At 37.0% G+C, this 16,024-nt stretch overlaps 1 protein-coding gene across 2 annotated transcripts in view; it reads left to right on the top strand.

Annotated features, from left to right (window-relative positions):
- LOC306798550 (dystonin-like) overlaps window positions 1-16,024 on the top strand; it is a 283,743-nt gene that overhangs the window by 13,594 nt on the left and 254,125 nt on the right. For both annotated transcript variants that reach the window (XM_079298670.1, XM_079298669.1), the window contains exon 3: window positions 2,221-2,409. In XM_079298670.1, the coding sequence (XP_079154796.1) occupies window positions 2,221-2,409 (189 nt within the window). The remainder of the gene's footprint in view (window positions 1-2,220; window positions 2,410-16,024) is intronic.

Genomic DNA, 16,024 nt, shown 5'->3' with positions numbered 1-16,024 from the left:
CTTCTGTTACATAAACATACTTTCCTGAAGAGTTTTATCCAGCTAATGGGGTGGGAGTGTGGTGAGGGAGCAGTGCAGGTTATATCAAAGGCTTTGACCAGTGGCCCTCATCTAAATAAACCATAATGCATTTAGCATTTAGAAAATCTATTCTGATTTCAAAAGCTGGTATAGATTTACTGTGTGTTTTGGTCCCTTAAGGAATATTTTCACTTGCCATGGAATAATCCCCTCTGCACACTAGCATTTTTGCTAAAAGAAAATTCCCATGAGCAGTAAGCCCTGCTGTAGGAGGTTCCCTGAGTTGTGTTTTCCCTCTGATCCCGAATAGTCCCTAGTATCATGTTGAATGGTACCTTGTAAGTATCTGTTAGCTGTTTCACAGTGTGGAGAGAGTATGGGGCAATGAGCTTTCCTGCTGCAGTAGGGTGGCAGAGTCTCAGATTTAGGTCTTTGAATGTTTGGAGATCCTCCTGAATCTGCACAGATGTGCTGGCGGCAGTGGTTTCCACTGCACTGCTTGCTTTGGTTGGTATGGGCAGGGTCCTTTTTCCATTCAGATACGGGGTGTTTGTCCTCACCTAAACTCTGAATGATTCTGTTGCTTCTGTAGAGTAAGAGGGATCACAAAAAAAGATTCAAGAAATTTTGGCTGCACCTTTGCATCATGTATATTTCACAGCCCTGATGCACTGCACACGTGAACCTCCCAGACTGACTAAGTAGATTTGGGCTCTATTTCTGTCCCTCCTCTCCAGTGTTTATGTATAGAAGGTTGTTCCCTGGAAGTTACTTCACCTTTCCACTTCAACCTTTTTACATCATCTGCTGCATGCAATGTGTATCTATAGCAATTACTAGCATGTCTATGTAAATGTGTGTTTGTGTCTTTTGGCCATTTAAGGGTATATTTACTTAATGTGGAATACCTTTAAATAATGAAGATAGCTCTTTGTCTGTCCCTCTGAGTGTCCAGGACAGACTGTTGCTGTCTTCCCTTGCAGTCTCATGAACATTAGTGGAGGAAATCCACTTTTCACAGAGACATACCTTTGATTGTTTCAATTTACCAACATAACAGCATTTTAGCATAATTCTTCTGTGCTGATTTCCTAATTAAAGTAACAACAAAAAAGGCAAAACAAAACCCAAAAGCTAATGGAAGGGTGGAGAAAAAGAACAGCAGATTTATATGAAAATGTACTGCTCCCACTAGTTTTCTGCTGGCAGGAATTCAGGATATTTAGATTCACAGCATAGATTTCTGCAGTTTTATCTGAAATCTAACCTTGCAGAAGTTTGATTCTGAAATGCTGGCTTTGTTGCATTCAGCAAAGGTATTCTACTAGAAGAAAAATTAAAGTAGAAAATTAGAAATTGTTCCATCTATTCTTGGTTTTGAAAAGAAATATAGTCCTTAAACTGCAGATTGTCACTAAGGACAGGTTTGGCTCACCTATTCTGAAAGCTGATATGACTAAATGAGTATTTACAACCTGGCCAAGTTTAATATCAACCAACATTGTATTCAGTACAAATGGCCCTTGTCAGCCTTGTGCATGCTCATAAGGGGACTCAGTGAAATGAGAGAATGCTCATTGTAAGTGCTCTGCAGGTAGCAATAAAGAGATAGCATTATGCATGTTGCCATTAAAGAAATGAAATTCTGTAAGGCCATGAGCTGTTCTGGATGATGCTCAGATGTTTCCCCAGAAAGTCTCTAAAAAGCATTTCTGAAGGGCAGCTTTTCCTGAGTTTATTAATATGGCCAAATATACCCATATTTCTGAGACGATGTAATTGTTACCACCTATCAATTTTTCTTCACTTTCATTCTCAGGAAAAAAGCCACATTTTCAGCCCATGCTCTCTGAAACCATTTCTCATGAGGCCAAGAATTAACCTGGAAATTTTTAATTATAAAATTTAAATTAGAACTTTTTAGTTATAAAAAAACTACAAGTGTGAGCTTATAAAGAAAAGCAACAGGAGTTACTGCTACTGGCTCTTTCTATAATACATATAATTAAACAATATAAATCAACAGCACTTGGCAACATCTCTTTATTGTTAGCTGCAGTGTATATGGACATTATATTAATTGAAGGTGAGCATTCCTGTACCTTGGGCTGTTGTTGAGACCCTGTGTGGCTTTGCTGTTATTACAAGCTCCATTTTGGGGGATGCCAAACACGATGATCACTCTTTCTCTTACTCCAGGGCTTCAGATCAAGTCCTCGCCATGCCAGAAGACGTGTGGCAGCTCGCCTGGAGGAAACACAGCCCATAGTGGAAGCTCACCATCTCAGTGAGCAGGAAACTTCTGTAAGGAAAAGGAAAATCAAGAAAAGCAGCCGAGTCCAACCAGAATTTTACCATTCTGTTCAAGTTACTCCAACTCGAAAACCTGTAAGTATTCTGCCTTTAGGGATAAATAGCACTTAAAGTTGTAAAAGTGCTTATACTTAAAGGCATGTAATATAATTCTAATTTTTGGGCTATTCATACTCTCTTCCTGAATTTAAAAACCTTTTCAGTTCTCATATTCAGCAGCAAATCCAGATAAAAGTTGGTAAGACTGTATTTAATATTGATGTATACCTCCAAAAAATAATCGAGTTCTGAAGAGGGTTTTTTAAATTTTGATTTTTAAAAATTTATTATTTAGACTATAGACTATAATCAAATTAGATACTTATTTTGATAGTTTTATAGTGATATTACTTAACAGGTTTTTATAGCATTTTATTGAAATTCATTACTTAGATTTAACAGAGGTGTTATGTACTGAACCAAATTTATATTAAATATCATTCCTAGATCTAATTTTGAGGTTTCTTCTAATTTATACGGTGTTTACAATCTTCCTGCTCAACAAAACTTAGATCAAATTTTATAATTCTTTGCTCCTCAGCTTGATTTACACACAGTTCACTGATAACCTACTTTCAGTATGGAAATGTGACAGTTTGTTGAGACATACAGTTCCTAATGTAAATTTGCATGAAGACCTATTCTGTCCTGCAGGCATAATGCATTACTCTTTTAATGAGAGCTCATTGCTTTGACACATTTTTTGAATAACTTTTTGGTGCCAGTGTTATGGGGCTTGAACAACTTCTATAAAGTTAGTATCATTAATAAGGTAACTATTGAGCATACCTTAATCCAGATTATTTTGAAGTTGCTAGAACCTAACTGAGCCTTCCTAGATTGGTGTTAACTAAGCACTAAGAATTATCAGTGAGCTCTGAAGATGGTTTGAGGAAGCATTCCTTAGTGGAATTACATTACCTGAGAGAACAAGCAACTTTAGCAAAGAAAGCTGTAGCTGCCAACAACTGCCAGGTTTTTTACCTGTTATCTGAATTTGTTTCTCTGCTTTCACCTCACTAGTCCCCATTTTCCTCTGTTCTCTCATGCTTCTCTTTATGGTTTATTTTACACTGCTCATACTTTTATGGTTTAATTTGATCTGATGGATTTGTCTTCTATTCTTCTTAGAGGATCTGCTGTCACTTTCTTCTCAACCATCTCTCTTTCACTCCCCTCCTATCTTACTTTCTAGACTACTTTGTCTAGCTCTGCTACTCCTACTAGATCTCCTACCAGGCTCCCTCTGTTCATTATTCACTTCTAGTTCTTTCCCTGCTTTATTATCCTTCCTTCACCTCTTCCATCATCAATGCTTTTTTTCCATACCACTCCTCTTGGGGTTTTTTTGATACCCTATTTTGTTTGATAGTCCATATTTTTTTCCATGGTAGGCCTATGCCAAGGGTAAGCCTGGTTGTCACTGCTGAGGCTGTAACCAATTGCCACTGATTACCAATTGGAAAAAGAGCATCAGTGCCATTGAATTAAAGAGCTAAAACTGTAGAAATGGTGTAAGCAGAAAAACAAGCTTGGATGAATGGATTAATTAAGCTAAGAAAGCTGTGCTTTTTCCAAAAGTCAGTAGATGCCAGGGATTTAAGGACCAGAAAAATAATTAAAAAAAAAAAAAGAAGAATAGAGAATGTGCAGTGTACTATATAACTTCACTTGTGTATGATTTAATGTGTCTGCTGTGTCTGCTAAGATCTACCACTGTGTCCTAGGGTGTCCTAGGTTTCAGTGAAACAATAATAAATCCAGGATTCAGAGAAAACTTCTCTCAGTGCTGTCACCATTATGTCACTTCCTTGAAATTGCTTTTGCAGAGTATCTTTTATACAGTTATATAGTTCTTTTGATAACTTTTCTTTCTATAATCCTGATGAATGCACATTTCTACCTAAAGAAGAATAAATGATCTTTATTAGACTACAATCCAGAAAACATAAGTCATCAATTTAATTTCTCATGGACAGTGTAAATTATTCTGAGTGTATTATTAATGCCATGGTGACAGGGTGAGTAAGGTTTATGCCATTGCCATGACAAATCACTGCAGTGTTGTGGAATTCCAGGCAGTCACCAGGATGTCCATCCTGCAGTTTATTGCATCTTCATCCTACTTAGTCTCAATGTCTTGAAGTTGAGAGACTTTTGACCTTCATCTTTACAAAGTTTTACATGATTCAGTGCCAGAAGTGCTCTTGTTAGTCTGCATAATTTCTTTCCCCTTCCCCCTCTCCTGATATTCCTAGCTCTGCCCACTTGAACCACTCCAAATCATCTGTTGACTTGATGTTTTTATTTTGGCCATATTCTGCTGAGTCATCACTTGAAAAAGTCATGTATTATATCTGCTAGCCAGGAGACATAATTTCTCCTTATAAAACAGTTCTCCTTTTTGTTTTTTTCCCCTACTCATTTCTTTTTGTCCTCTTTTTTCTGACAAGAATGGTATCTCCAAAGTAACTATGAAAGAACTTTATGGAAAGTTTTTTCTTAGCTTTTGCAAATGTTTTAAGTCCTGCAATATATTAGCCTGCTTTGTTGTCATATTAAGATATATACACATATGAAGACTTTTCAGATATTTCATTAAAAGCTTTGGTGGATATTTAGATGCTAGGCTTTCTTATTCTTGCTAATTTAAACTATTCTGTATTTGGTTGGTTTTGTTGTGTCTAAATCTTGTTTTGCAGTTTTCTAGCTGCTGCTATAATTATCTCAATTTGCTTCTATTATTTCTTACTTCCTGCATGGCAATCCGGGATCTTTCCAGTATTGTTCCTGATCTTGTCAGAGCTAAATTACTTGTAATTGTTTAGATGGGAGCAATCCTGCTGAAGACAGTAATTGCTTCACTTGAATATATCTACATGAGGAGATGTTTGCAGAAATAGAACATGAGTTTTCTCTGAAAATTTAATTGTTTTTTTACACCTTCCAGGTAATTAATGGGACATGAAATATATTTTTTGCTAATACTGATCCTTGCCAAAAGAAGTTTATAAGCCATTTTCATTTTCATTTGTCTTTCTCTAGTGCAACATGAACACAGTGCTGAGGTTTCTCCTTTTAGGCCATATTGTTATATCTCATGCCCTGTAGATCACCCTGTTAGTAGTGGCTGTATTATTTGTGTTGACATTCTCTATAGGTGACAATTTACATCAGCTTCCTATGGAGGAGAGTACAGATAAATATTACTGATGTGTACTTTTTGAATACCATGGAGAACTCTTGAGAACAAACAGAACTCTGGTTTTTAGATTGGTATGATTGCATGCAAGTCAAGGAAGTGTTTCATATTGCTCTTTTCACAAACTGGGTACCTGATTCTGTATAAGTAAATTTTCTGAAGTTGTGGAAGGATGTGCAAAAATCCCTTGTGAGCGTGCTGCTGCCTAGCAATACTTCTCCAGGGCAGGTTTTAAACTGAGGGTTCTATTACAAGCATTTTGAAACTATAATCTATATTTGAAGTGGTGCTTCTGCTCTGATACAAAGTATAAAACGCTGCAAATAATTCATAGGTGGCCTTGAGTTTGTGTAAGCATATGTGGCTCCTGAGCTGTGGGGTCAGTTAGATGCACAGTTCTGCCAAACAATGTTTGTATGTTTATGAACATAATTTAAAAGAGATGCTGTCAAAGCAGCATCTTTTGACATTTCCATTGTTAAATTATTTGAAGGGCTCCTAAATTTACTGACTGATGCAACCACCAGGATTATTTACAATCATGAGATGTAGTACCAAAATTTGCACTTTTGTTTCTCGTGATCACTCTAAGACATGGTAGATGAAACTACAGAGACAGGGGCATAAAGAAACCTGTTTACTTCACTTTCAGATGTGAAAGCTCTCTTTCTGCTCAAAAGCCTTGTACTTTACACATCCAAAGGTGATCCATTTTGCCCCAGAACTGCAGCAACAGCATATGTTGAGATGATTATCTACTGAATATTGTTACAAAGAAAAGTATCTCTGAAACAACCTACAAAGAATAAACCGATGACAAATAATGACCTCAGAAGCACTGCTGAGTGAAGGTTTTCCTCAGGGTCTCCTAATTTACCCGTTTCTAATTATTTAAAGACTGGCCTTTGCTGAAGCAATTTAGCTCCTTAGGGGTGGGTGCAGCATTGCTACAAGTCTCTACAAGGAAAACAGAGAGAGGTCAGATATCTGGGAGGTCACATGTGGAAAAAACCTGATGTGAGCAGCTTCATTAGACTCCACTGAGACTAATCCCATGGCTAAAGTGAAACTTGCACTATGAGTACCCTGATGAAGAAACCATGACAGCAAAGTTTGATCAATTTTTTAATTCTTGTAAAACCATAAATTGTCCCATTCATGGTCTTTTCAGCTATCCTGGTTTTTACTTATAAGCAGCGTTTAAGCCTTAGAACTTGTGGGAAAATCAGCATTAGGATTCTATCGGAAAAACACAGAGTTTTTTTAAACATCTGATACCAATTTATAGAAGTCTCAGAAGTCTCTCATTTCTGACACCTTACTTGAGAATAATTTTTTGTATGGATAAAGTTGTTCTACAAGACCTTTTAGGAGTTTTTAATGTGTCTCATTAAATAATGTTAATTTCATTAATTTCCATTTATTCTTACTCTGATGTTATGTACTAATTTTCCAATATCACTATGTCCTTTACATGCTATTTGAATGACCTGAAACATATGAGATGCAAATATTGCCCATCACCCTGCACAAGACTTTATTTCCACCTATTAGCAATTTAATCTATAGATTGTGTTCGTATCTTCTTTCTTTTGGAGACATCTGCTCATCTTGGATTGTGTCTCCCGTGAATTGCATTTAGAAGCAAATTTGGCAAAACATTATCATGCCATCTTTCATTTTCAGCATTTTTATTAACATTATATTAATGTTCTCATGTTCTCTATGAGCTGTCAGATTCTGCATGCACGTGTGCACACACATGCCAGGTCATCTCTCAGGGCAATCTGAGCACAGCCACAATGAGCAAATACAGGGAACATGTGAACCCATATAGAAAGTGAACTAAGAACTGCACTGACTTTTTTTTCCATTTTTAAGACTGCAGTGGTCTAGCCTGGCATGCAGCTAAACACAAACACCACAGAGCTGTTGGCTCACTCCTTCCAGTAGAATGGGGGAGAGAATTAGAGAAAGGTAAAACTTGTGTGTTGAGAGAAAGTTTAATCAGACTCAAAAGCAAGGGAAAATAATAATTATAAAACAATGTACAAAATAAGTGATGCCCAGTGTGGATGCACAGCACCCACTGGCCCATGCCCAGCCAGTCCCTGAGCTGAGCTGCCACCTCAGTCAGCTCCCCCCAGTCCTGTTGCTCTCATGGTGCCACAGGCATGGAGCAGCCCCTTGCTCAGCTGGGGTCAGCTGCCCCAGCCCTGTCCCCTCCCAGCTTCCCGTGCTGGCACTGTACCAGCTGCTGGAAATCAAAATAACTCTGCCACAGCTGAAACTAGGGCAAAGACTTGAAAGATATTGATGGGGATTTGGAGAAGCTCATCACAGTTTACTAGGTGATGGTTTCATAAAGTTTTTAATATGATTTAAGCAGCTGGTCATATTTAACATTTTAAAAAATATCTCAAGGAACCTATTTTAGATGCATAGGATCTTTGCAAATATGACTGTTAATGCTAAATCCAGTCATGTTTGAAGTGAAGAGAAAGCTTGCAGTGGCCATTAGGTTGATTCACAGTTAGTTCTTTTTCCAAGAGATTGTTTACATCCTTTTTTTGGACTGCTGTATTTTATTGCTTTTCTTATAGCAAATAGCTCCCCACTGATAAATTCTTCATAAACACTTTTTGCCCAAAGAGTTCATTTTCCCTCTGTTCTTCCAGCTTCTGTGACCTCCTCCCTTGCTGCCTGCTCCTGATTTCCTCTTGGCTGCTTTTCCCTCTCCACCCTGCAGCTCATCCATTGCCCATTTCTTCCACTCCTTTTGCCCAGCTCCTAGGCAGTTTAGGTTTTTGAAGGGATTTTTTAAAGGTCTGTTGCCATAACTTTCACTGGGACCTGGAGGTGATTGCATTCCTATTTTAAAACTACTTTTTCCTAAAACACTAACAGAATAATTTTAATCTAATAAGAGTTAGATCTGGGATTTAAAATTATTGTTGTCTTTCTAGTGATTTTTTTTCCTATAGATGAGTTACTACAGCTATTAAGCAAAGTACAAAAGAAACAAGTTAATTATAATAGTGCTGATAATTGATAAAAATGAATGGGAAAAGACATAAGAAATAAGCATAGCAGTAACAATACAAATTATATTTAGAGCATCTTAACTGACTTCACTGCTAGCCCTTATTTGGAGGGTTAAGGTCATGTTGTTGGAATTGATTGTCCCTGTGGTGACAGATCATGGTGGTTTTGAATATATTTACTTAGATTTAAGGTTATGTGGTTGAAAATTGCATCAAATCTCTTTTTTTTCTGTACACCATTACAAATCATCCTGTACCTGTGGGCAAAGCCCTCTAATATAGCAGGATTTGTCTTGATAGGTGAGCTGATTTCATACCATTATTATGTCTGAGTCAATTTTCATTCCTAGGGAAAATGCTTATTTATTGAAAATGGGATGAGAGCTTAAACCAGTGTAACTCTTTTCAATCTAAAGTGTTCAAAGAGGGTCAAAGTGCACCCTTGGTCCTTCGAGCTGAAGCTAACTTGCTACTAAATTAGAAACAAGAGAAAACATGCTTCAAATGTTGTATCAAAGGAATAGAGTTGTGAAACTCTGGCTTGAAAAATGTAAAATAATTTTTTTTCCATCATCATTTTGCCATGTTTCCTATTAACTGGGTTTTGTGTTCATTGATAAAATTTTACTACATTCATGCAGCATAGCCTCACTGAGAAGTTAATTTTTAGCCGTTCAGAATTTTCTTTTTTAAATCCCAGTGTCCTTCTGGAAGAGCTAGTAATAGAAACCTAAGCTGCTAAAATGTGCTAGCAGTCTTAACTGTAAGAAAAAATGTTTTATGTATGTGATTATAAATGGTAAATTCTGTACAGTAGCTGAAAGCAAGTTAAAAAAATTAATCAGCTCTGATCTTGTTGATAGTGTTGTTTGCACAACTTAAAATGACCAGTAATTGTCTCACAGATGCATAGTAATTATAGTCTAAATGCAGATGTTTCCTTTTCCTTCACTGCCACAAGAGTCACTCTTCAGAGTTGTATTGTGTAACATCCTACTGTGTCACATAAAAGTACATCTTTATATAGCAAGGGACTCCCTTCTCCATGTGTATTTAAATATAACACTACACATGGGTATGATGTTAAAAGAATAGTTTGGCAGAGGCAAGTATTCAGATATTATCAAGCATGGAATTAAGGTTACACGTGCAGTTTTAATTGAGTGGATTATGCATCTGCACTGTTGTACAGGCTTTAATTGTATGTTGGTATACTGGTTTTTCACAGGATGTACTCTGTATTCATCATAGGGTAGAAGTGCTCTTAGGCTGACTCTTATGTGTAGGAGTTCTGCTGCAGAAGTTGTAAAGTGTATAAATGAATAAAACAGGAGATTGCAGAAAGACAGAGGATCTCTTATATCTTTAAAAAGAATGCTGTTTTGGAGATTGAAGGGTGGGCACAGGGTCACTGTAAATGACTTGAACAACTGGTTTAAAGCATTTTTTTAATCTTCCATTTTCTAAGTGCCTGAATCAAAGCATATAGCTGGGTCTACAGAAGTTTTTGAGCTACCATTCACCACTGAATTCTGTGTCTGCTGTAGTCTGAGTATTACTGATGCGTAATTTTAATAGCTCTTAAAAGTCAGATCCCTGGCAACTCAATTTGACCTAGGTGAAAAAAAAAATTGACCTCCTTGTTTAGTTTGCATCCTCTGTAATGGGAGTGTAGTGATGAGCACCAAAAACCAGTCTATTAAATAATAGCTCCTTCTTCACAGTAGTATTTTAATAGAATGAAGTAAGTTAAATTCTAGGGCTGCCCATTGAACTGGGTATAGCAAACAAAATACTGAATAACTGTTTATGGAGTGAATATCACCCATCATATCACTAAATAAGAGCAAGACATTAAGCAAATTACTGAGGATGTAAGAGTATATGATCAAATCATTATGACTGCCTCAAAATATACAAATAAACAGGCTGAACCAAGGCTGCATGATGAACTTTAAGTCTGGGATTTGGTAACATTTTAGTACTTAACTTTGCTGCCTTAAGAAAAATATTTTAACAGGGACTTTGTGTTTAATTTCCTACTGTTGCTAAAAACAAACTGGAAAAGCTCTGCTGTGTAGCTCATTGACAGGTTTGACACTTTGACTACAATATGGAAAAGTCTGTTGGATTTCAGGAGGAGACTGATGGCATTTGTATTCTGCATATGAATCAGTAGCACAGGGGGAGGTATTTTTTTTCTAGAGGAACTCTCATATATTTGCTAATGGCTGGGGTTGGGGTGAAATTTCCCTTTCCTCCAAGGCTCCTTAGGGAATGTGCTTTCCTGTGCCCATTCTTCCCAAGTGTGGCTGTTTCTGCCATGTCTCCCCCAGCCTGCTCCTGACCTGCCTCTGCTAACTCCTTCCTTGCTCTCCAGTCCTCACTTCTCTGCTGACCTTGGTCTTTCTGCTCTTGCTCTGTCAGTTCTTGTTTCACTCCTTCATGTCACAGCCCTTCCCGGGTTCACCTGGTCAGTCCTCTCATTGCTCTGGGGCACTTGTTCAAGCTGTCTCTTTGATTTCTATGCCTCCCTGTGGCCTCTGGTTGCATACTCCATTCCTTGGCTCTTGTCCATCTTCTCTGAAACCTTCTCTGACACAGCTCATACCGTCCTTGTTAATCAAACTGCCCTGTTCAAAGCCTCTTGCGGAGGCAGCACCAGTTTCATGTCAGATCCTAAACTCTCCCCCAGTCCTCTTCCTCCAGCATTGATGGTTACTAACCCAGCAGTTCCCTTGCAGGTCCATTTCTCCTCAAGTCTTTCTGCACAGTCTGCTTTTCAGCAGCAGCTCCGTGCTCTGGCAGTCTGTTTGTCCCCCAGGCTGTCAGTCCCGTGTGTCTCCAGCCCTTTCCTGCAGCGTGCCGGTTCCGGCGTTTGTGCTCTCCACGTCCTACGGCTCCTTCCTCTGGCTGGCTGAGCTGGCTGGGCGAGTCACAGAGAGCAGGAACCAAACAGCCCCTGCCTCTCAGGTCTGCTGCCTGCCTTCCCCTGCTCTCCATGCCTCTTGGCCACACTGCCATCAGCCCCAAACCGTGGCAGGCAACGATTAAACGCAAAGAGTAGTTTTGGCTCTGGATCTCCAAGCTGGAAGGGTCCTGGTCAGCTCCTTGTGGGGATGTAGGTGTCCTGAGCATGGAGGTAAGAGCTCAGAGGGTGGAATTTGCTTGGTCCTTCTGTGATGGTGGGGTACTGGTCTGGCAGATCTAAAACCCCTGAGAGACCCTTTGTTTAGGGGGTGCCAATCTGAAGGGATTTTTCAGAGATGATACCTTGAAGGCATTTTAGTTGAGAAATTTGAACCTTGTTAAAAAAAGTCTAATAAAACAACTTTGGTAGTTAACTGAACACTAGGAATAGTTAAATTAAACTATTTACCTGTGCAAAGAAGAACTGCTAGTAGGTGGGGAGAGATTAAAAGAAGTTAACTTGGTCAGCAAAACTAGAAAAAGGTGAGAGGAGATAGAATGCAGGTTATGAATATGTCGGGGAAGCAAAAAAGGTTATTTAAGGAAATGAACATTGTTGTTGCAAAAACCTCCCAAAAGACCAGGAATAAGGTTGAAGTGGCAACTAGAAGATCACTTGTAATCAAGACAGGAGGAAGTTCTGCAGCAGTTTTCCTGTCAGAGTAGTGAGATCAAGCACAACCTTTAAAAGCTTTACTTTATACTCCCTGATTCCAGGGATAGCAGATGATATTTATATCTCAAAGACTTATCACTCTGACAAATGTAGACAGGTTTTTAACAAAGATGGCAAAAGACTTATGTCTAGCTTAAAGCATATTCATATTTGAAGTATTCATCCCAAAGCTTACAGACTTCTCAAAAAAGATCACTGGGATTTTTTTTATTGTTTACAAATAACTACTGGATGTTTCCATAATCTTGCTCTCAGGCTCCTCAGTCAGCTTTGACTAAAAATTTTCAAGACAAGTAAACCTTGTGAAGGGAATATTTCTAAGCAAACTTAAGATAAAGAAACTCAGTATGGGTTTTATAAGAGAAAATATCATAATTTTATTATTAAAATTGGTGTGTATAATTATAAGAATACAAGTACTACTGCTTTAGATTTTCTTAATGCCATTTAAAAAAATTCTTTTATATCCTGTTTTTGTTTTTTACTGAAAACAATCTGTGCCTATAACAGGTTTAAAAACTACTTAGAACTTTAATTTGCTTTTTGCTTTCCAGAGTGCTTTTATACCCTGATACACCTTTTATAGCAAGAGTAATTTAGTTTGTTGTTAAAACATAAATATGTAATATAATACAGTCTGCAATGGAAAGTTTAGGAGACTGAGAAAATGATTTGAAGCTAGGTGATTTCTTATTCCAGACTCTTCCTCTATTACTTGGTTGGCCTTGTAGGTGTAGTAGGCAAATAAAACTCTGTGTGCCTTCTGCAAATCTTAGTCATTTTGTCCTGTTATGCTCTTTTGTGTCTGGCAGAGCAGGGGGATCTGGGTCTGCCATACTGAATGAATACAAAATAGCTGCAGTTAAAAATTAACACAAAATTTATTTTTACATAATGGGAAGTTTTCTTGCAATGGTAATATTCAACAGTCATTTAAGGTACATACATTTCTTATACAGAAATAATTCACCATTTTGAGAACATGAAATCCTGACATTTTAGGTCTTAATATAGGAAGCATTAATTTTGCAACAAGATAATGGTAACAGAAGAGTACTTATATTTTCCTGATGGTTTTAGCATAAAACTTGACTAAAATACCTATTCCCCATGCTGTAACTTCTCAGATACACACAGCTCAAAATATTATTTCCCCATTGCAAAACCTTCAATACCTTTCTGTTGGCTTCTATAATGTAGGCAAGCAATTTCAAGATTAAATCCTGCAATTCACATTGGAAAACTAAGTAGAAGAAACAGACAAGGAATAAAGGAATGGCATTAATACTTAACGTATCATGGCTGTCATGTTGACGATATTATTAAAATTTAGATGACATTCACAAAGAATCCACATTTTTGTTAGCAGTTTTGTTAAGAAGCTTTTGAAAAAACTAATGGCTGTGGCACAGTTATTAAATAATATTATTTGGCCCCACTTGCATGCAGGTCTTGGTTACACTGCAGGAAGTATGCCTTGCTTTCCAACATATTCATATGAAAAAGAAAAAATGACAAGTGGGTTTTCCTTACACAGCAACATACTTGTTTTTTTCTCATGATGGCTATCTTGGTGGATGTTGCTGAGATCTGTGAAGATTATTTTGACAGTATCTGATCCCTCAGCTCAATCTCACTGTTAACAGGGAAGCATCTGTGAAATGTGATAAATGTGAAGCATCTACCAATGTGCTACTCCTGAAAGCAGAAACTCTACTTGTTGTAGTGTAATACCCACTAATTTCCTTTTTTAGCTACTAGAAGATGGTATTGCTTCAGACCAATATATTAGTGCTTGAAATTTGGTGTAGTTCTGCAGAATTCATGCATGAGCTTCACAGTGGTTCCTGTTGCTTACATTGCACATGTCCCATTCAGGGGCTACTTCAATCTTTTACCCAATTACTATTTAAAATAGAATGTAGAAGCAGTTGTCAGAGCAGGGATCAAAGCCCAGCACTTCCATCTCCTCAGAGAGCAGTGCAGAGCAGTTAGGCTCCCTGTTCTCTTTTCCCATTTACATCTAGAATTTTATTTTATTTTATTTTATTTTATTTTATTTTATTTTATTTTATTTTATTTTATTTTATTTTATTTTATTTTATTTTATTTTATTTTATTTTATTTTATCTTATCTTATTTTATCTTATTTTATCTTATTTTCACATTTTTTCTCAACCAGGAGGTCGCTGAGGAATAGCCTCCAGACTGGCTGCTGGGAGATGAGGGTCTGAGCCTAGATCTCAAACTGATTTTGATAATAAGGAAAAGACAAACACACACTTCACTTCCTTTAGAGTTCAAAGGAAACTAATGCTCTCTGCTGTTATGAAACCTCCTCAATTTGGGAAGAAGTTTGGGTATGCCCTATGTCCCTGAAGAATGAGATGCTTCATCATTCTTCATCATGCTTTAAGTAGTTCAGTTTTTCTGAACATTTGGCTCAGTTTAGCATCATGTCACTTTTAAATATGTAAATAGATGGCTATCCAATAAACATAGTTTGATGTTACAAAATTATATTGCAACATCCAAGTGCATAAGTGGATCTGGCCCTTTAACCATTTTGAATTTCATGTCCTCAAATAACCTATTTCTTCCAGAAAAAACGCATTCATAATGTTATTTTCAAAGTGGGGGAATGATAGAGATTAACCTCGTAGCATCCAGAAAATACTTTGTCTTCTTTTGAAAGCCTAAGAAAGCATCAGAATTTCCTTGTGTATATACAATCAAAGATTCACAAATGCATGTGATAAAATAAACACTGAATGCTTATTTCCATCTTCTTCTACTTTTAGAAAGAAATAATCAAAGTTCCCTCTGCAAAACTAGATATTGTCTTGATGTTTGAAAAGCCTACCTGTTTGCAAAGACAGGTTAACATAGAGGCAGACCCTGGATGATCAGGAGTTTCAGATTTAGTGTATTTGTCTTCCAGCTTCCTGCTTATTGTTTTATAACATTAAATACAAACCCAGAAACTCTGTAGTAATTTTCATATTCGTGATAACATAGGTTCTTGGAAGTATGGATGTCCTCTTAAGCAAGTGGCACAGAAACAAAGAAAAATATTAATTTCCTATATCTGCATCTCCACCAGTGATTTTTTTTAAAGTTCATCATCATTGGCTTTACATTGTCCTTGTTTGTACTTTCATTTGTGTGTGTTTTGAATTTTGATAATTTCTGACAAGATGCAGTCCCAAGGGGACTCACATAGCCTGATTACAATACATTGGATGTTTTGTTTTCTGCATTGCATTATCATCTAACTAGGTTAAAGTGGTAAAGATATACTAATGGGAATGTTCAGTTGCCCTAGATTTTGTCTTAAATTTGTTAAGTTATTTTACTTTAAAAGTCGATCCACTTTAATATCATTTAGTTGGGGATGTTAAAGTACAAAAATAGCCATTTATTTTCAATTGATATTCTAAATTATTTTGAATTAGAAGGAATTTTGCTGAAACACACAGAATAAAATCATTATTCCAGTGCTTCATTTCTCTTGATATTTATCATGTTCCCTGCAATGAGTGTAATAAAAGAAAAAAATACATTCCAGGAATTCTGAGATAGTTTATTTAAGTGAATTATAGATAACTCATAGCTAAACTGAAAATTAGATGTCAGTCAGTATTGACCTGTACTTGCCACAGCTTCCAAAAACCAGCATGAAAGGACTCACTGCAGTGGACAGTCTTCTGAAAGATAAAATGTGAAAGTACAAACTATTTGATTAGAATTCAGCTGGCC

Source organism: Erithacus rubecula (assembly GCF_903797595.1).
Source record: "Erithacus rubecula genome assembly, chromosome: 2".
In the NCBI taxonomy this organism is placed as follows: domain Eukaryota; kingdom Metazoa; phylum Chordata; class Aves; order Passeriformes; family Muscicapidae; genus Erithacus; species Erithacus rubecula.
Note: the sequence above shows the minus strand (reverse complement) of the source record. Positions and strands in the feature narration are given on the sequence as shown.